At 44.6% G+C, this 19,018-nt stretch overlaps 2 protein-coding genes across 3 annotated transcripts; one reads left to right on the top strand and one right to left on the bottom strand.

The window, feature by feature from the left end:
- The first annotated feature begins 1,224 nt into the window (after nucleotides 1-1,224).
- LOC119270565 (protein DETOXIFICATION 40-like) lies at nucleotides 1,225-9,995 on the top strand. 2 transcript variants are annotated; one of them, XM_037552573.1, is made up of 7 exons: nucleotides 1,225-1,591; nucleotides 7,323-7,954; nucleotides 8,077-8,133; nucleotides 8,234-8,472; nucleotides 8,958-9,076; nucleotides 9,179-9,265; nucleotides 9,564-9,995. In XM_037552573.1, the coding sequence occupies exons 1-7, from the start codon at nucleotides 1,328-1,330 to the stop codon at nucleotides 9,645-9,647; spliced, it is 1,482 nt and encodes a 493-aa protein (XP_037408470.1). In that variant the 5' UTR covers nucleotides 1,225-1,327; the 3' UTR covers nucleotides 9,648-9,995. The 2 variants fall into 2 exon arrangements, with proteins under 2 accessions (XP_037408470.1, XP_037408468.1); XM_037552571.1 differs by lacking the exon at nucleotides 1,225-1,591 and adding an exon at nucleotides 3,935-4,337.
- Nucleotides 9,996-13,020: 3,025 nt separating this feature from the next.
- On the bottom strand, nucleotides 13,021-15,804 carry LOC119270566 (eukaryotic translation initiation factor 3 subunit M-like). Its single transcript, XM_037552574.1, has 8 exons — nucleotides 15,458-15,804; nucleotides 15,020-15,377; nucleotides 14,754-14,898; nucleotides 14,079-14,229; nucleotides 13,893-14,002; nucleotides 13,719-13,816; nucleotides 13,561-13,630; nucleotides 13,021-13,374 (listed from the first exon to the last, which is right to left on the bottom strand). Exons 1-8 carry the CDS (start codon nucleotides 15,684-15,686, stop codon nucleotides 13,285-13,287), a joined length of 1,251 nt encoding a protein of 416 aa, XP_037408471.1. The 5' UTR covers nucleotides 15,687-15,804; the 3' UTR covers nucleotides 13,021-13,284.
- Between the last annotated feature and the right edge of the window lie 3,214 nt (nucleotides 15,805-19,018).

Genomic DNA, 19,018 nt, shown 5'->3' with positions numbered 1-19,018 from the left:
AGGTGGCAACTCGTATGCATGTTTCATTGAGATGAACGTGTAACCCACCTCTCAGCTGGGTCATCTTTTTCGGTTCCCCTTACCCCCTGTTCTCATTCAGTTGTACACATTCTCATTCAGTTGTACACTTATTAGGTGATAGATCCGACGCAGCATAAGTCATTGCAATATCCTATGAGCTGGATACCCGGTATGGCCGGCGCTGGCTAGGTCCTACTGTCAGTTGGAGTCCCAGTTATCTTGCCAGGCTAGCAAGATTTAGGCAGTTATTACTACACCAAACCGTGTGTTTCTTGCACTTAATGTGTGTGTTCTAGTGCAATGTATGTCCAACTATACTGGGTATGGAACATGCGTCGCCGTGAAATTGATGACGATCGTTGTGTACACGGATCGGGGGACGATCGGGCAAACAAATTAATCAACGGCTATTTGAACCTGCCTACGCTTGGACAATGCCTGCATCGCCGTGAAAGGCGTCGCGCGAGTGGCACCTGACAACAACTAAAGGCACGGACAGTGCTCCACGCTGGACAATTATGCGTCAATGCATGAGAGAGAGGGGAGAGGAAAAAGAGATAGAGGTGGCGCTTCTACGTGTTTCTAGTAATCTTCTACGGGCAATATAATGCTCCAGGCTGGCATGTAAACAAAGCAGGTGAAAATGCAAAGGATTCAAGGAGATGATAATCTAGTTTGGACCAGGGTTGTGGTTGGAAAGGTGATGGGTGCAGCTACCGGCCGCATCACTGGCCCGTGCCTTCGCGGAGGCAATGGCCAATGGCAAAATAATCCTGTACGACCGGGTCGTACGTGCGACCCGGCCGCATGGGGAGGCTGGCAGGTGGGCCACCTCACGAGGAGCTCTCTCACAAGCGGGTCGTACAGGATTGGGTCGTACAGGATTCACCTCCTGGCCAATGGGTGGGTGTGGTGCCCGCGTAGGCCATGCCTTATCAGCGCGCGTGCAGCGCGAGGACGACCGGGAAGCAACGGGGCGGGTCCCGTCATCATATCACTGTGCCGACCAATCGGCGCCGTGTGGAGCAGCCGCGAGCGAGCGAACGAACGCGGTAGCAGCCGCGTTGAAGGAGCAAAAACAAATCTCAAGTCTCCCACGCCCAAGCACGTGGGCGCGCGGGCTATCCATTATTTTATGCATGAGACTCTCTATAAGTATGGATCGCCGACGACCCGGAAGGCCATCAAGCAGCAGCAGCAGCAACAGGATCGGAGCTCCTCGCTCGCTGCGCTAGCTTAGCTATAGTAGCCAATCGACCGAGCACGTCTCTTGACTCTTGTACTTCTACCAAGGTAGCCACAGGGCATGGGTGGCGACGGGGACGTCCCGAGCCGGCTGGAGAGCATCCTCACGGACACGTCGGCGCCGCTGGCGGAGCGCGCGTGGGCGGCGGGGGCGGTCGAGCTCCGGCTGCTGGCAAGGCTGGCGGCGCCGGCGGTGGTGGTGTACATGATCAACTACGTCATGTCCATGTCCACGCAGATCTTCTCCGGCCACCTGGGGAACCTGGAGCTCGCCGCCGCCTCGCTCGGCAACACCGGCGTCCAGACCTTCGCCTACGGCCTCATGGTACGTCACGACTCTGCACTCCAGTCATCTCTAAATCACTCCGTGCATGCCGATCTGCGCGCGTCCCTTGATGACACTCCGTCGTACTTATGTAACTTATAATGTAGTGAGACGTTTTTCAGTTTAGTAGTAAACACTCCCGGTAATTAAGCATGGGGCATACTTCGTTCCAGCACACGCTCTATCTGGCAAAACCCACAGCTTAGAAGAAGCGTGAAAATTTCTCTTAGATTATGACTGCAGTGTGGTGTATTACTGGGCGTATGGAGTGTCGTCCGGCTCCACGTAATGTTTCACTTTTGTTAATTGCCATTGCCAAGAGTCAAGCTCGTGTGTCATGGGTTCCATTTGTTTATGGATATGAGAAGTTGATGGATTGCAAAACGACAAACAGACTTCGACATTGTTTTGATCTACTCATAGCGCCAAATCATGAGTCTTCAACCAAAGAACACCCGTCAATTGATCGTCGACGTACCATCCACCTCCTCACACATATCTCCCCACCCAGAGAGAAAAACGCGGCCACTTCACTTTTTGGCGCTACCACGCCATCGTTGTGGCGGCATCCAAAGAGAGGAGCCTCAAAGCTGCACAGCTCACCGCCTCAAGTCATCAACCGTCGCTGGTCGCCACCATGGCGTGCTGCTATGGATGGACGGGCCGTGCCGTAAATCCCAATCCGGGGCCGGTGTCCATACACCAGATCAGGTCGTGTCGATCCCCAAACTGCAAGTATGGCCCTCACCGTCACCGGGCAGCTTTATCCGGGGATGGCAAGGAGAACATGCCAGGAAGTGGAGAACGCGTCGGGAGGGGTAGAGCACCCGAGCTACCCCAAGGAGCGACTTGAGTACATTCCAACCCCTTGGAGGGCGTAGAAGTATCATCATTGAGCACTGAAGCCACCAAGTATAATATCCATTCCGATAAAATTAAAACACCTCAAGATTACAACCATCATTGGTTGTTCATCTTAAATCAATGTAGACCAATATCTTAGCAGTTTTATATTTTCAGGAAAAAAAACTAAGAGAACATGGAATATAATTTTTGTTGACATGAGGTGGAAGGGAACATGGAATATAATAATGGAAAGCGTAGGGCATCCACAAATGACATCTAGTATATGTTGGTTCCTGTCTACAGCACTCATGCACAACACAGACAAATGCAACAAACAACAGCACATCTATAGATGAGCTAAATTAAGCATGTAATATAATGATGATCCAAGCAATGACATAATGAATCATTCTTTTTTTTCTAAGAAACAAACCATTGAAATTACGAGCTTTGCTACACCAACGTGTCCTTGTGTGCAGAGGGGAGTTACGGGGTTATTTGGCAGGTTTTCGTTAGGGATAAGTGAGGCTCGGGCCCACCCTGAAATTCAAGGGGGAGGTTTGATTAGTGGGATAGGAGGGTTTTGTAAGTGAAACGAGATCCTCTGGTATTGCAAGGGAAGTCGGGTAGAGCTACAGTTTGCTGATTTTGCTTCGCCTCAGCCGCACTAATAGCAAGGTGGCTCAGTGTTTAACTACAGTAATTACTGACATTATACATCACATTATCTATGGTGCCTGCACCACCTCTCTGACTTGCCTTCTTTTTTTCTACACAAAGAAGTATTGTGCTTCTCTGCCTTTCCTTTTGCATGTCAGAGGAGCCGGCTCCTTCGCAAGTTTACGTACAAATCATTCGTCGGTCTAGCATTTTTGGAAATTTACATACAACAACTAATAGTGTGATGAGCAGAGCACTGCAGTACCTCCTTAACAAAGAAAGATTCTAGTGATATAGAAACTTAAGATAAGATCGATCCTAGCGCTTAATCATTGTTTCTGATGCAATGTATGTTCAGCCATAATTGCAATAGAAACATAATTTTGCTATGGAAACTACGTTTCTGAACACCAAGCTGGCTCAAATGATGCTCATGCTCCCATGTGTATGGGCATCATCTGCTCATCGCCGCACATGGTGTCCATACCTACCTACACCCCCACGGATCGGGTGCTGAAGGAGCCACCGGACTACTAGCTAGGTCTGGACCGGACTGCCCATCGCCTTGAAAGGGGTTGCGCCGGTGGCAGCCCAGCCACCACCAGCTACCATTGTCAGCCAGTGGACCAGCGACAGCGGGCGCGTGTACCTCGTGGGTGTGCGTGGACGGCCACTTGGAAGGCAGGCAGGCCGTGGTCTGGCCAGACAACCAGAGCGTGGTGAGTCCCACCGTCGGCAGTGCCGTCAGCGGGAATCCAGGCCTGTTATTGACGATGCCGTCAGTGGGAGTGAGTGATGAAGAAACCAATCTCAATCTGGAAAGAGCCAAGCCAATCCACTATTTAGCCGGAGCGTCAACGCCAAGAGGGCACACACACAACACGCGCATATACGAGGCGAGCTAGCTATAGCCCATAGCTCCATAGCCTCTCTCTTGTTCTAGCTACCAAACCTCACGAGCATCATGGCTGGCGGGGAGGAGCATGAGCATGGCGCGTCGTGCCGGCTGGAGAGCATCCTGACGGACACGTCGGCGCCGATGGCGGAGCGGGCGTGGGCGGCGGCGTCGGTGGAGCTCCGGCTGCTGGCGCGGCTGGCGGCGCCGGCGGTGGTGGTGTACATGATCAACTTCGTCATGTCCATGTCGACGCAGATCCTGTGCGGCCACCTGGGGACCCTGGAGCTGGCCGCCGCCTCGCTCGGCAACACCGGCGTCCAGACCTTCGCCTACGGCCTCATGGTACGCACGGAGTCTGTCCTCTCATCTCTATACGTAGCCGCAATGCTTCGATGGGGTAGATCGAAATGTTTGATGCGTTTGTGTTTCTCTGGCCGGCGTAGTTGGAGCCCATGCTCATTGAGAGCTGAGAGCACATGATCGTCGGGTAGATCGAAATGTTGGGGTAGATCTTCGAGAGTTGACAGAGCTAGCTAGCACATGCTCTCCGGCCGACGGGTATGGATCTTGCAGGCAGGCCCCTTGTGGCTTGGCAAGATGATGGCCACAAACCCACCCACGTACAGCTTAGAACAAGTACTGTTTCCTGTTACAGTAAGTACGTAGTGGATTAGATTCTGGCAACCCTGGCCTGGAGTGGATTAGCCTATGACGTCGTGTGCTTATTAGTAGAGGTGGATTGGATTAGTGGGAGTACTAGAGGCATGGAGTGGCCATATGGCGAGAGGTCTATGCATGGCATGGCAAATGGCAGGCCCATTTGGCACAAGCCAGTGATTCATGGCGACTTGGTACTGCCTCCATGGCGACTTGGCACAAGCCAGTGATTCATTCCGTCCTCTTGTGCCTCTTCACTTTCTTGCTGACCGTCTCTGAACCGTCCACGTGGTCGAAAGCAACGTGTCCGCGTGCCACCTGCCTGCTTTGAGCTCCATCCATTCCCCCATCTAGGAGATCTGTTGCCCTACCCGACCCCTAGAAGGTGGTTGGAAAGAGGCATGGAGGGAGGTAATGTCTGTCGGGATATGCATAGTGACCACGTTAAATAAATGCAGTGTGTCCGGGTCCAACTAGTGCCTAACAGTCCATTGATAGGAGGCTTATCTTCAGCTTAATTTAATCAGAGTCCTATCAGTTATGGACTCTTGTCTCTCTCTCCTCGCAGAAAATAAAATAAAATAAAATAAAAGCTTTGGAGTGTTGTACTAGCATTTATATATTCTCCTCTCTCAATCAATGGATAGCATCCACGGCTAGATGATGGCCACAACCCACCCACCCACTGCTTAGACGGAGCATGACACTCATATTTCCTACTGTACCTACGTCCCACTGGTAGATTAGACTAGATTGCGCGCGACAGGTCTAGGGTTGGCAACGCCTATTTGGCATGCACAAGTAGGGCCACCCATAGATGCATGGCGTGTTTTCCATGCACGGTCGAAAGCGACATGCCACCTCCCACTCTCCATCTACTATGTGTCATCTTTCATCTAGATCCACACACATGATGCCCTCTATCTCTCTCACTCGGTTTCTTGGCTTCTTCCCTTGTCAATCACACGCCACATGGTGCTTAATTTGTACACTTCCACATCATACAGGACTTGCATTCTTGCATCATTACTGAGTAGATCCAGAAGCTCTAGGTCCTCCCCACTCTCTTCCCTTCCCTTTTTGGGCATCTTCAAGTGCTTGGACCGTTCCCATTATGGACTATATGTGGTCCTCTAAAAGATAACGGTGTGACCACCTCAATAAGTGCAGTGTGTCTGCTTAAGTCAAGGCAGCTTGTGCTCCATGTTTACCCTGACATCACGGCTTACAGATTTTTCAGTGCTACATAAAATACTGTGGTAATCTTCACCACACAAAAAGAAGAAGAAAAGTTACAAATCTCTAAGCAGAGCACACTGTGGGGTGATCATATTTTATTACTGCTAAAAACATCGTACTGCCAATGTGTAAGCAAAGTATGCTTGCCTTCCTTGACAAATGACGTGACCTGTCCCATCAGTCTTGGACTGTTGTCGACGGATTGATATATTCTCCCCTCTCAATCAACCAATCAATCAAAAATTGATAGCGTCCGACAAGAGCCAAGCTCGTTTGTTTATGGGTGAGAGGTACTAGTAATTTGTTTATCGGTGGGAGGTTGATGGATTGGTATGGCTCGTCGGCAACTACACCTCGCCCCATATGTCATTTGGAATGTTTGTCTTCTAATCTTAAGTCTAAATGCTGTTTCGACCCCACTTAGTCGTACCAATCATGGTGGTGTAGCTGCCAGCTCTCCGGGGAAATATCCTGTGCTGTCAACTATCACATGATACCATCATACCGTGATACCATGTCACAAAAATCAAATTTACATGCTTCAAAAAATTCCAGAAAAATTGTGCATGTTCACAAGACTATGTCTACTAGCCCTAAAAAAATCAGATTCAAATTCAAAATACACATTGAGAAATAAAAAAAAATCAGCATCAATAGTGTCACAAAAAGACAAAACACAAATGTTACTATTCACCTGTGGATTTTTAGGGATTGTGTGAACATGTCTTGTGCATATTCATGATTTTTTTTGAAACATCAAAAATTCAGTTTTAAAGCATGGTATCATGTGATATCTTCCCTCAGCTCTCGAAGGAGGCTGCACATTAATGGAAAATCTGGACTCGTCCACCAGATGCACCTACTCAGTAATGCTGCATGACACGTAGTATTATACTTTAGAGTCTTTGGATTCTCAATGTGCTTCTTGGGATTGATAACTTGCCTTGGCTGTTGTTTTTAGTTGAACGTCAGTTTATCTGCATTGTTTAATTTCCAAAAAAAATCCAGCAATCAATCAACAAATTTGAACATCTTTCCTTGTTTATTGAAAACACAAGTAGATGTTGTTTTCTAAGAAAATGCAAAAACGTTTTGCAAGTTAGTATGTAAGAAGAAAAAGAATAGATGACAATAATGGAGGGAGCAATATGAAAGTAACTCATGATGATGAATTTAATCAAGTGAAATGATGCTCCATGAAATTAACTCCAACTGAAGAGGAAAGAGGAATGGAATTAAGGCTGCAGTGCGACAACACAGTGCACTTGGGTAGATCATTGTTAGAAAATAATACTAGTTGCAGCCAGTTTTGCCTTTCCTCATTGTGTTTCCAAGGACTCCTAAATTTAACGTGGATCTAAACTACAAATTTGCTAGAATGCAATTCGTGGCAGTCCTAACAATTAAGACATTACGCTTTTGTTTTTGCAGCTGGGCATGGGAAGTGCAGTGGAGACCCTCTGCGGGCAGGCCTACGGTGCACACAAGTATGACATGCTCGGAATCTACCTACAGCGCTCCGTCATTCTGTTGGGCTTAACCGGCATACCACTTGCTGTGATGTACGCTTTCTCGGAGCCACTCCTCTTATTGATGGGACAGTCACCGGAGATAGCCCGCGCCGCATCGATCTTCGTTTACGGCCTGATTCCTCAGATCTTCGCGTACGCCGTCAACTTCCCCATTCAGAAGTTCCTGCAGGCCCAGAGCATCGTCCTGCCGAGTGCTTACATCTCAACGGCAACACTCGTTCTACATGTGATGCTGAGTTGGGTGCTCATGTACAAGGTCGGCCTTGGGCTGCTCGGTGCCTCACTGGTGCTGAGTGTGAGCTGGTGGATTATCGTCGGAGCACAATTTGTGTACATTGTCGTGAGCCCGACGTGCCGGCACACGTGGACGGGATTCAGTTGGCAGGCCTTCTCCGGTTTGCCAAGTTTCTTCAAACTCTCCGCCGCATCTGCCGTGATGCTGTGCCTTGAGACATGGTACTTTCAGGTGCTTGTGATCATTGCTGGATTGCTCCCCAACCCTGAGATTGCCCTGGATTCCCTCTCTGTGTGGTGAGTATAATTGGACTTTGAGTCTTGCTGTTATTCCTAGTAGTAATAAGTCTGCAGAGTTGGTGCTAATCGACTTGTGGTGCATGTGTGGGTGCTAATTAACTTGTGATGCATGTGTGCAGCATGACGATTTATGGTTGGGTGTTCATGATCTCCGTTGGGTTCAATGCCGCTGCAAGGTTTGCGACTCTATACTCAAAGGCCTTGATAAACATTAGCATTGCTTACTGACAACTAGGTAAGTACTCTAACTAACTAATTGATACGTTTTCACTTCAGTGTAAGAGTGAGCAATGAGCTTGGCGCCGGCAACCCCAAGTCTGCATTTTTCTCTGTGTGGGTCGTCACCGGGCTCTCTGCAACAATCTCTACCATCCTTGCTGTTGTGATCCTCTGCCTCCGCAACCACATCAGCTACTTGTTCACAGATGGTGAAGCAGTTTCGGACGCGGTGGCAGATCTCTGCCCGTTGCTCGCCGTAACCCTCGTTCTCGGTGGCATCCAACCTGTACTGACAGGTAACTTTTAGAAACTTTCTGCATGACGAAATGTGCTATCTTCATTCTTGTCTGGCCCATTAGTACAACTTTCTAGAGTGTTCATGGCAGGTGCAATTTTCAAACATAAGTAGCTGGTAGTATCACTAGCCCATCTATATTTTGTTTAACGTTACAATTCCTATGCAATTTCAGTTTTTTAATTCAATCTATATTTTTTGTTCATAGTTACTGAATTCCAACGTACCCTGTCGGCCATGCACAAACTATTATGCCTATCCTGTTATTTTAAGGATATAGTAGGTTTCCATACCATGATTTGATTAGTTTTTGTATTCAAATACAAGAAAAGAATAGGCTACTACAAGATATAGACCCTTAGGGAAGAAAAGTGAAGGTACAAATTAGGGAAACAACTCTACCATGTTTTCTGATGCATATGTTCTCTCTTGAGATACCACATATTCATCTTGATTTAAATTTACTAACATCCATGGAAACATCAGGTGTTGCCGTTGGGTGTGGATGGCAACAATTTGTTGCTTACGTGAACGTCGGCTCTTACTACGTTGTAGGCGTTCCACTTGGTGTTGTTCTCGGTTTTTTCTTCAATCTTGGCGCAAAGGTGATGGATCTGTCTGTGAAATTTTCATATATATTCAGTGATGATACAGTCTTCAATTCTGTGTTCTAACTTGTTTTGATGGAATCGCATGCCTACTTGCAGGGTATTTGGGGTGGCTTGATTGGGGGAACGGCCTTGCAGACAGCCATTCTGCTATGGGTCACCATAAGAACAGACTGGACCAAAGAGGTATCCTTTATTATTACAAGAGCAGAAAGTTGAATTTACATTTCCGTTCTTTTAAACAAAATTTGAAATGATGAATAGCAAATTAACCCCCTGATGTCCGAGGATACAGCCTATCTTTCTTGTCGCCATATATGTTGTCATAAGTGTAACATACAAACTGTTGCCTGCTCATTGTCGTTCCTTCCATCACATGATTTAGAACATTCTTGAGAGTATATGCTTGATGCAAACTTATCAAATATATGCGTTGAAAAAGATGCACTATTTAACTGTATTGTGTTTTTCCTACATTCCTCAGGTAGAGGAGGCACAGAAAAGGTTGAACAATTGGGACGAGAAGAAAGAGCCTCTCCTTGCAGGGTTCAAGGACAATAACAAATAAGTGGACCAGTCTAGAATTGTGTTTCCAGTTATCCGATTCAGAAGTGTGCTGGCTATGAGATTCGCCGTCGGCGTGGGTGGGAGGGGCAGAATTCAGGTCTCCTTATTTTCGTGTAGATATCTATGAGTTTGTGCCTCAATTTTTTGGATGACACGCCAGTGATGGGCTTGTTAATACATACTGTAGTCTTGGTTAGCATGTTACATCTTTCTTTTGTTGAATTGTCTTTAAGTTATTGGTTTTCCCGTCTTTATTGGAAGGCCATTATTTGGCGACTTTGTAATACATTTGTAATTAGCTTGGCATGATGCTGAATCAGGTAAAGAAAAGGGTGTGAAGTTTTGGATAGGAGACCGGAATAAGTGTTGTGGTTTTAGTTCAAATTTGAACTAAAACAACCACATTTAGTTTGGATAAGAGGGACTAGTAAATGGTTACCTTGCATTGCGACGTTTATAAATATTATAGTATTTAGCATGTGATTTACCTGCCCATATTATTGTGACTGCGTGAAAAAGTAGAATTTTATTTGATAAACACTCATTTGGTAACTTTATTGACTTATCACATAAAACACAATTTTATTTGATAAGTCAATAATTGGTGTGACAATTGAGGCGGTTTATAGCAATGGAAAAAGCGGAGATGGAAGGAAAAAAATATCAAAATAGAAAGAGGGAGTGTGGAATTTACTAAGTTAGACAAAGGAGAACTGAATGACGGGACTTTAGTGTTTCTTTTTTAAGTTAGGAGATATTTTTAAGTAGAATATCCTCTCCACATGCACACATGAAATGCAAGGTGCAACAAGGTTTGTGCTAAGTCCAACTCCTTTAAGTTTGACTAAGCTCGTAGAAAAATATGCTAACATATACAACACCTAATGTCATCATTGAGCTTTTTTTATCAACCTTGCTGCACCAATGACCATGTGAGTAGTCATCCGTGGACTACGGGTCCATACCAATAGTTATGTGGCTTCTACTCTCTCACGTTCTTCCACTACTAGAAAAATCATATAGATAGACAGGTAACAATGGCGTGGCAGTAGCGCGGGCCTAATACAAGCGATGCAGGTGGCCATTCGTAGTAGAGTAGGCCCACCAACTGATGTAGCACGCCCAATACCAGTCACACTTGGTACACCTAGTGCATCGACTATGCCAATCGTTGATAAATGGGTGCACACAAATGTTGTCATTGGCAACGAGGCATGGAAAAGAAAAGAGAACGGCGAACAAAACAAAAGAAGCAATATTTTAGTTCAGTTTGATAGAGGTCGTGATGGTCATCTTCAAGCATTATTCGGACCAGGTACACCAGTGCTAATTAATGGGAGAAGACATATTAAATATAAATTGACATACATTAATTCACAAGGATCAATGGGCAGAATGGCGTCCCTACATGCCATGCATAAAAGGAGTAATGGTTATTCACGTTGGAGGAATACAAATCAAATTGGTTTGCTACATAATAGGAAACAGAATCAGTGTGAACCAACCTGTGGTTGGATGGCTAGAGGGACTGTGGTATCCTCAGCCCACCAGGTTTCAAATCCTGGTGCTCGCATTTATTCCTGAATTTTTATTTAAGGATTTCCGGCGATGCGATATGTCGGCTCAGTTTTTCGGAGGTGCTCATAGGGGTAGGGTATGCATGTGTGCGTTCATATGGGTGAGTGGACGGTCAATAGCTAGATTTCAGTCAGCTGAATTTTAGTTTTGTGGTCAATCAATTTTTTGACCCTTGGATTGTGCTTTAAGATTTGTGTAGCTTTTCTTTTTTCCGTCAAATTTTGCTGGTGATATTGGGCTGTTTGGATTCGATTGACACCTATTTTCGGTCTGTCAATTCCTTCTTGGGCTGGATTTTGGTGTGTGTATGCTTTTTTTTCATGTGTTTACTTTTGTTTTCTGCACGTGTATGCTTTTTTTTATGTTTCTGTTGAGTTTTTTCTTCTTCTTTATGTGTATTATTGGATGTTGAGTGCGTGAAAATGTATACATGCAAGTACTCCATGTACAAATTACATCATAGACAGAAACTTCACTCTTATATAATTATTTTATATATTATAAAAGTGCATTTTTTGTGCTAATTATGTGGATCTTTTTCAATTTCTTTATTTTTTAAGGGTAATATCAATACTAATTGTTTTGTGCAATTTTTTGCTAATTAAATACATTTTTCTATTATAATGTGTATGTATGCATGAAAGTACAATACAATACGTGTGTAAATTATACCAGGCTGCTGAAGTTGCATTATTATATGTGTATTAGCTGCATATTATAAAAAGTGCAATTTCAGTGCAAAGTTGTGTGCAAGTTTTTTCTTTATTTTCTTTCCTCTTGAGAGTAATTCTAATGTCCCTAATTTATTCTCCCTTAGAAAACTTCATTTGTTCTATTATGTTTAGTTTTTAATTCATTTCATGTTTTTAAGGACGATAACAATGCCACTTATTCGTTCCTTGTTTAAAATTTTCATTTTTATGTAAAATTCACTATGATATGTTTATTCTTACATAACTAAAAAGTGCAATTTATGTGTAAATTGTGTGCAAATTGTATCATTATTTTTTGAATTCTTTTCTTCTTAAAGGGTGGTACCAATGCCACTATACTTCATTTCTTCTTATAATTTTTTTTTTGTGTTTGTAAGTAAGTATACTCGTAGGTATGATTCACCATGTGCGTAAATTATAGTAGAAGCAAAAGTTGCACTATATATGCTTATTTTTGGCATATTAGAAAAGTGCAATTTGAGGGCATACTTGTGTACAAGTTTTAAAAAAAATTCTTCTCAAAGGGTTTCATTTCCCAAAACTTCATTAGTTTGTTTTGGTTTTTGTTTTTATATTTTCGTTCTTCTTAAAGGGTTTTGTTATTACATTGAAAACTTTATTGTTTTGTTTTAGTTTTAGTTTTAGTATTTGTTTTTTAAGGGTTTCATTCTTCCATAGAAAACTTCATTATTTTCTATTTGTTTTTGTTTTTCTTCTTTCTTCTTAAAGGGTTTCATTCTTTCCTAGAAAACTTCATTATTTTGTTTTTGTTTTTTTATTTTCTTTCTTCTTAAAGGGTTTCAATCTTTCATAGAAAATTTCAATATTTTGTTTTTCATTTTTATTATCTTTCTTCTTAAAGAGTTTTATTCTTCCCTAGAAAAAATCATTATTTTTTCATTTTCATTTTTGTGCGAATTTATTTTTGTGTGAATTTTCTATTCAAAAGTTGCACTTGTCTCGAGGTCTGTTGTCACCGACGGGTTGCATGCTTGCTTTCTAGGATGGCAAAGCACATCCAGATAAAACACCAGCTACTTGATAAAAAAACATACAAATTCTCCATAATTCCAAAGCCAAAACTTGGAGAAGAAACAATTATCATGATAAACAGGCATCCAGTATGAACAATCAGAAATATGTGTGTAAACGAGTAACAACTGACTTCAAGCATGGCTTTTGACTACAAAATTCATGCAACATGAGATTGCTTAGCACGCCGCTGCAAACCAGGATAAAGCCAGCATGATCATGTGGTAGAAGTATTTCGGATTACAAGATGTCTAATACAATAAGATTGCTCATCTAATCTCATAGACTAGTCTCAATTTGGGGAGTCCCCTCCGATCAGCGGATCATCAATCCTTGCATCCCCTGCCCGCCATCTTCAGTCACCTTGTTAGCTTGGATTGTGTTGATAGCATTTGCAATGTTTCCCTGTAGCAGAATTTTAAGAGGAAACTGTATTAGTTGCTCGGTAAGCACCTAAAAGTTCTCTAGGTCACTGTACGAGTTACACATCTGACATTCATCGGGAAATCGGAAAGCTATGCATGTTTGAACTAGTTTGCAGCTGAAATTTTCTACTGCAAATTTGAGAGGAGGTAATTGTGAGAGGCTTACCCTCCACACTCCAAGCTTTGAACGTAGACTCTGCCATTGTGGCATCCCAAAGACCTTCACAGTATGCCGGCTGAAATTACATGTCAGAACAAGTATTAACGAAAAAGGAAAGGATAACACGGTAATATGGACCAAGAAAGTCTTGTGGACATGAATACCTGACAATGACCAATTGATTAAGCTGGTCAACTTTGCAGTCCAAAATCTTTGATGAAATTGCTTTCACAATCCAATATTCCACCTCATCATCATTGATCTAACAAAGAATTAAAAAAGACAATGTAACATTAAATCAAGTGAACAACAATAGGAAGGCAAGGTAAGCCGATTACCTCAAGGGCTTTTGTAATTGCAGAGTAAGGAATTTCCCCAGAACAATGGCCACTCAGATCAAGCAGGGACATCAGACGCATTTTGGTTATGCACTCCTCATGAACCAGTCCTGTAAATGGTCCACCATTAGATATCCAAAACTTGAAGCAACGTAGTATTGCTAGCATTGGTTCACCAGAACATACCATATCCTTGCAGCAAGGTAGAGTTAGCAGTCTGAAACGCTAAATAGGATTCGAGCCTCTGAGTAAGGAATATCTTCAGTAGCTCGTAAACTGGCTGATACTTGTCATCTTTCTCGAGCTGTGCAACAGCTGGCATATCGAGCAGGTCACACTGCAATAAGCATATTTCCATCAATACATACAGTATATAAGGTAAGGTATGCAGCCAGTGCTAGATTTTTAACTGGCATTAAACCACATGTATAGTTTGCCAGGGTTAAAACTTGCTAAATAAATCCCTCAAGAATTTCAGAACCTACTGTTGGCATACAAGGCACAACGACATACAAAGCAGTAGCAGAGGAATTGCGCAATGCAATGCATAGCGGCACAAGTTTGTGGAAGCAATAATCCATCAAACCAAAAGAAGAAAGCTTGTAAGGGACATCTTGTCACAATTTTGGCTTGGCTCGGTCTAGTAGTAACCAGAAATATTTAAGGTTGACAAGATTAACATTTGCAGGCTAGTGCGAGCAGATAACTTTAGTCTTCTTACATCTAATATAGTGATATTTGACTGTCATAACCAAATTCACATTTGGTGACATGATTGGAGAATGGCATGTTTCTGGTATGGAGAAAGTGATGCATTATGGCACGAACACAAGCCCTAAGACGGAGATGTAATAAAAGTACCTGATAGAGGTCAGATGACTTGACAAACTCAACAATTGCTGCAGCAGCTTCTTCCTTTGCCGCACCGATTGCATCAGCATCATCACCCGATCCATCGAACGTGGCCAGGTACTTGTTCAGAAACTTGAAGTAGTCCTTGGTCATGCTGACAATCATCATCATCATAACAAGAACGGATCGTGTCAGTATACAACAATCTTGCCGCCATGTTACTTACACACTGGCTAAAAAATAAATGCAAGGAACTTGGAAGCAAAGGGCCGCACCCCTTGTGGTCTTTAAGAATCCTGGTGACAGCAAGGAACAGCTCCCTCTGCTCCGGCTTGCCGATGCCCCAGTAGGCGACAAAGGCATCGATGTTCTTGAAAGTGGGGACGACGCAGTCGGCGGCGGCCTTCCCGGCGGTGGCGGCGAGCTCGAGCGCCTTCCTGTAGACCAAGGCCTTGCCGGAGAGGCTCGGAAGCAGGTTGTACAGGCTGAAGAGGACTTTGATGCGCAGCGTGGTCTTGTCGGCCGGGTGGTGGGTGAGCTTGGCGCAGATGAGCTTGGCGATCTCCAGGGCCTCGTCCTCGGATCCGGCCTTGGTGACGAGGTTGCAGGTGACGGTCAGGGTGCACTCGAGATCTGACAGCAGCGAGTGTAGGATGGATAAGCAAGGCGCGATTGGACAAGAAGCCGGTGGGGATGGAGACGGAGAGAGGTACCTTTGTCGGGGGCGCTGGGGGAGAGGAGGAGGAGGTCGGCGGAGGCGAGCATGAGGGTGGCCATGTCGAGCCAGCGGGCGGCGAGGAGGTGCTGCTGCGCCTCGGCGCAGAGGCGGGCCACCTCAGGGTCGGCGACCTCCGGGCCCGCGTCGGCCCAGGCGAGCTGCGCGGTGGAGCGCACCACCGCCAGCATCGGCTCCTCCTCCGTGGTGTTCACTATCGTCGCCATGGTCGGTCGGGTTCTTCTCTCTTCCTCCTCGCTAGGGTACGCCGCCGCCGCCGCCGGTGTGGGAGAGGGAAGACGGGGAGGGGATGGGGATTGGGAAAGAGAAATTCCCACAGGGGCGATCTAGTGGGCCGGCCCATTAGCAGCGACAGTTCTGTAACGTGCTCTACAAAAAAAAAAAGCGAGTTCTGTAGCCATTGCACCACGAAAGCTTCTCCGGTAAAATGACGCAGCTAACGAGGAAAGTACTATGCCCTGTTCGGTTCAGCTCTTATCTGACGGATTCCGCTGCTGCGTAGTAGAATCTGAACCAAAGGGTAAACTCAGCAGAATTCGATTTTAGAAATCCACTGTCAAAATCTGAATCAAAAGCAGAAGCAACCTAGGACGTGCTTCCAAAAATCTAATTTTGTTACGGGCCAAAATCTGAAAAAGTTATATCAGCTGGTTTGACAAATGACCTACATCTTTTCACATCAGATTTTTCACAGCTGCTTTTAGAAATCCACAGCTGAACCAATCAGGGCCTATAAGCCACGACAGGTCTAAACATTTTTGAAAGTTCAAACACAATTTGGTTTGAAAACCTGTATATTTTTCTAAACACGGGCATATATTCAAATTTGCGAATAGTTATTTATAGAGTTGAACGTTGTTTTGACCTGTGAACAGATTTTTGAAAAACAGCAAAATTCTTCGTCATTTTGAACAATTTTTGGAAACACGAACATTTTTAAATTTGCGAATGATTTTTGAAAAACAAGAAATTTTCATAGAATTCTGAACGAAAATAGAAAATGCAAACATTTTTTGAAAAATGGAAATAATTTCCGAAACTAGGAACAAAATTTGGAAAAGCGGACATTTTTTGGATCAGTGAATTTTTTTTTTTTGAGGTTTTGGAATAATTTGTAAGACAATTCATATGAATGTCAAACAACTTAGCGAGCGTCTTTACATGTATCTTCCGAGTTATAATAACATAATTCAACATAGAAGCGCGAGCACTTCTCCCCTCAAAACCATCAATGGCATGGCTCGGTGTCCTTTATCGATTGTGAGGACTATTTTATGGATAATAAGGGCATGATTTATGGGAGCAGCCATGCCATCCACCTAGTAGAAAAGGCTGAGGTACTAGTTTGAATTTTCTCTCCCTAATGGAGGGATATGAGGCTACCATTGGATGGACTCTACACAGATTCTCTCTCTCCTCACATTTCATCACTCGGCTTAGCTTTTTTTCTACTTTTTCCATGAGGCGTCTACTGTTGGGGAACGCAGTAATTTTAAAAAAAATCCCACGCACACGCAAGATCATGGTGATGCATAGCAACGAGAGGGGAGAGTGTCATCCACATACCCTCGTAGACTGTAAACGGAAGCGTTATGGGAACGCGGTTGATGTAGTCGCACGTCTTCATGATCCGACCGATCCAAGTACCGAACGTACGGCACCTCTGAGTTCAGCACACATTCAGCTCGGTGACGTCCCACGAATTTCGATCCAGCAGAGCTTCGAGGGAGAGTTCCGTCAGCACGACGGTGTGATGACGGTGATGATGATGCTACCGACGCAGGGCTTTGCCTAAGCACCGCTACGATATGACTGAGGTGGATTATGGTCGAGGGGGGCACCGCACACGGGTAAAAAGATCAACGGGTCAACTTGTGTGTCCATGGGGTGCCCCCCTCCTCCGTATATAAAGGAGTGGAGGAGGGGGAGGGCCGCCCCTCTACTATGGCGCGCCCTGGGGAGTCCTACTCCCACCAGGAGTAGGATGCCTCCCCCCTTCCAAGTAGTAGGAGTAGGAGAGAAGGAAAAGGGAAAAGAGAAGAGAAGGAAGGAAGGGGCACCGCCCCTCTCCCTAGCCCAATTTGGACTAGGCCTTGGGGGTGCGCAGCCTCCTCTCTCTCTTTTCCTCTAAAGCCCAATAAGGCCCATATACTCCATGGTGAATTCCCGTAACTCTCCGATACTCCGATAAATACCCGAACCACTCAGAACCTTTCCGATGTTCGAATATAGCCTTCCAATATATCGATCTTTACGTCTCGAACATTTCGAGACTCCTCGTCATGTCCCTGATCTCATCCAGGACTCCGAACAACCTTAGGTACATCAAAACACATAAACTCATAATACCGATCGTCACCGAACGTTAAGCGTGCGGACCCTACGGGTTCGAGAACTATGTAGACAAGACCGAGACTCATTTCCGGTCAATAACCAATAGCGGAACCTGGATGCTCATATTGGCTCCTACATATTCTACGAAGATCTTTATCGGTCAAACCGCATAACAACATACGTTGTTCCCTTTGTCATCGGTATGTTACTTGCCCGAGATTCGATCGTCGGTATCTCAATACCTAGTTCAATCTCGTTACCGGCAAGTCTCTTTACTTGTTCCGTAATGCATCATCCCGCAACTAACTCATTAGTCACATTGCTTGCAAGGCTTATAGTGATGTGCATTACCGAGAGGGCCCAGAGATACCTCTCCGACAATCGGAGTGGCAAATCCTAATCTCGATCTATGCCAACTCAACAAGTACCATTGGAGACACCTGTAGAGCACCTTTATAATCACCCAGTTACGTTGTGACGTTTAATAGCACACAAAGTGTTCCTCCGGTATCCGGGAGTTGCATAATATCATAGTCATAGGAACATGTATAAGTTATGAAGAAAGCAATAGCAACAAACTAAACGATCATCGTGCTAAGCTAACGGCTGGGTCAAGTCAATCATATCATTCTCTAATGATGTGATCCCGTTCATCAAATGACAACTCTTGTCCATGGCTAGGAAACTTAACCATCTTTGTTTAACGAGCTAGTCAAGTAGAGGCATACTAGTGACACTTAGTTTGTCTATGTATTCACACATGTACTAAGGCCCCGTTCGGATTCCCTCCGCTCCGCGGCTCCGTGCCGGAGATTAAGGCCACAATTTGCAGAGTTGGTTAAGGCCCGCTCCGCGCGCTCCACTCTGCGGAGGACTGCCGAACGGGGCCTAAGTTTCATGTTAATACAATTCTAGCATGAATAATAAACATTTATCATGATATAAGGAAATAAATAATAACTTTATTATTGCCTTTAGGGCATATTTCCTTCAGTCTCCCACTTGCACTAGAGTCAATAATCTAGTTCACATCGTCATGTGATTTAATATCAATAGTTCACATCTTTATGTGATTAGTTCATATCTCCATGTGACTAACACCCAAAGGGTTACTAGAGTCAATAATCTAGTTCACATCGCTATGTGATTAACACTCAAAGAGTGATCATGTTTTACTTGTGAGAGAAATTTAGTCAAAGGGTCT

Source organism: Triticum dicoccoides, chromosome 3A (assembly GCF_002162155.2).
Source record: "Triticum dicoccoides isolate Atlit2015 ecotype Zavitan chromosome 3A, WEW_v2.0, whole genome shotgun sequence".
NCBI classification, from domain to species: domain Eukaryota; kingdom Viridiplantae; phylum Streptophyta; class Magnoliopsida; order Poales; family Poaceae; genus Triticum; species Triticum dicoccoides.
Note: the sequence above shows the minus strand (reverse complement) of the source record. Positions and strands in the feature narration are given on the sequence as shown.

Coding starts and splice junctions, on each gene's coding strand:
- LOC119270565 (XM_037552571.1), top strand. CDS start 4,062: ATGGCTGGCGGGGAGGAGCATGAGCATGGCGCGTCGTGCCGGCTGGAG. Junction 4,338..7,322: donor CCTTCGCCTACGGCCTCATG/GTACGCACGGAG, acceptor TTGTTTTTGCAG/CTGGGCATGGGAAGTGCAGT. Junction 7,955..8,076: donor CTGGATTCCCTCTCTGTGTG/GTGAGTATAATT, acceptor GCATGTGTGCAG/CATGACGATTTATGGTTGGG.
- LOC119270566 (XM_037552574.1), bottom strand. CDS start 15,686: ATGGCGACGATAGTGAACACCACGGAGGAGGAGCCGATGCTGGCGGTG. Junction 15,378..15,457: donor CCCCAGCGCCCCCGACAAAG/GTACCTCTCTCC, acceptor CGCTGCTGTCAG/ATCTCGAGTGCACCCTGACC. Junction 14,230..14,753: donor AGTCATCTGACCTCTATCAG/GTACTTTTATTA, acceptor TGCTTATTGCAG/TGTGACCTGCTCGATATGCC.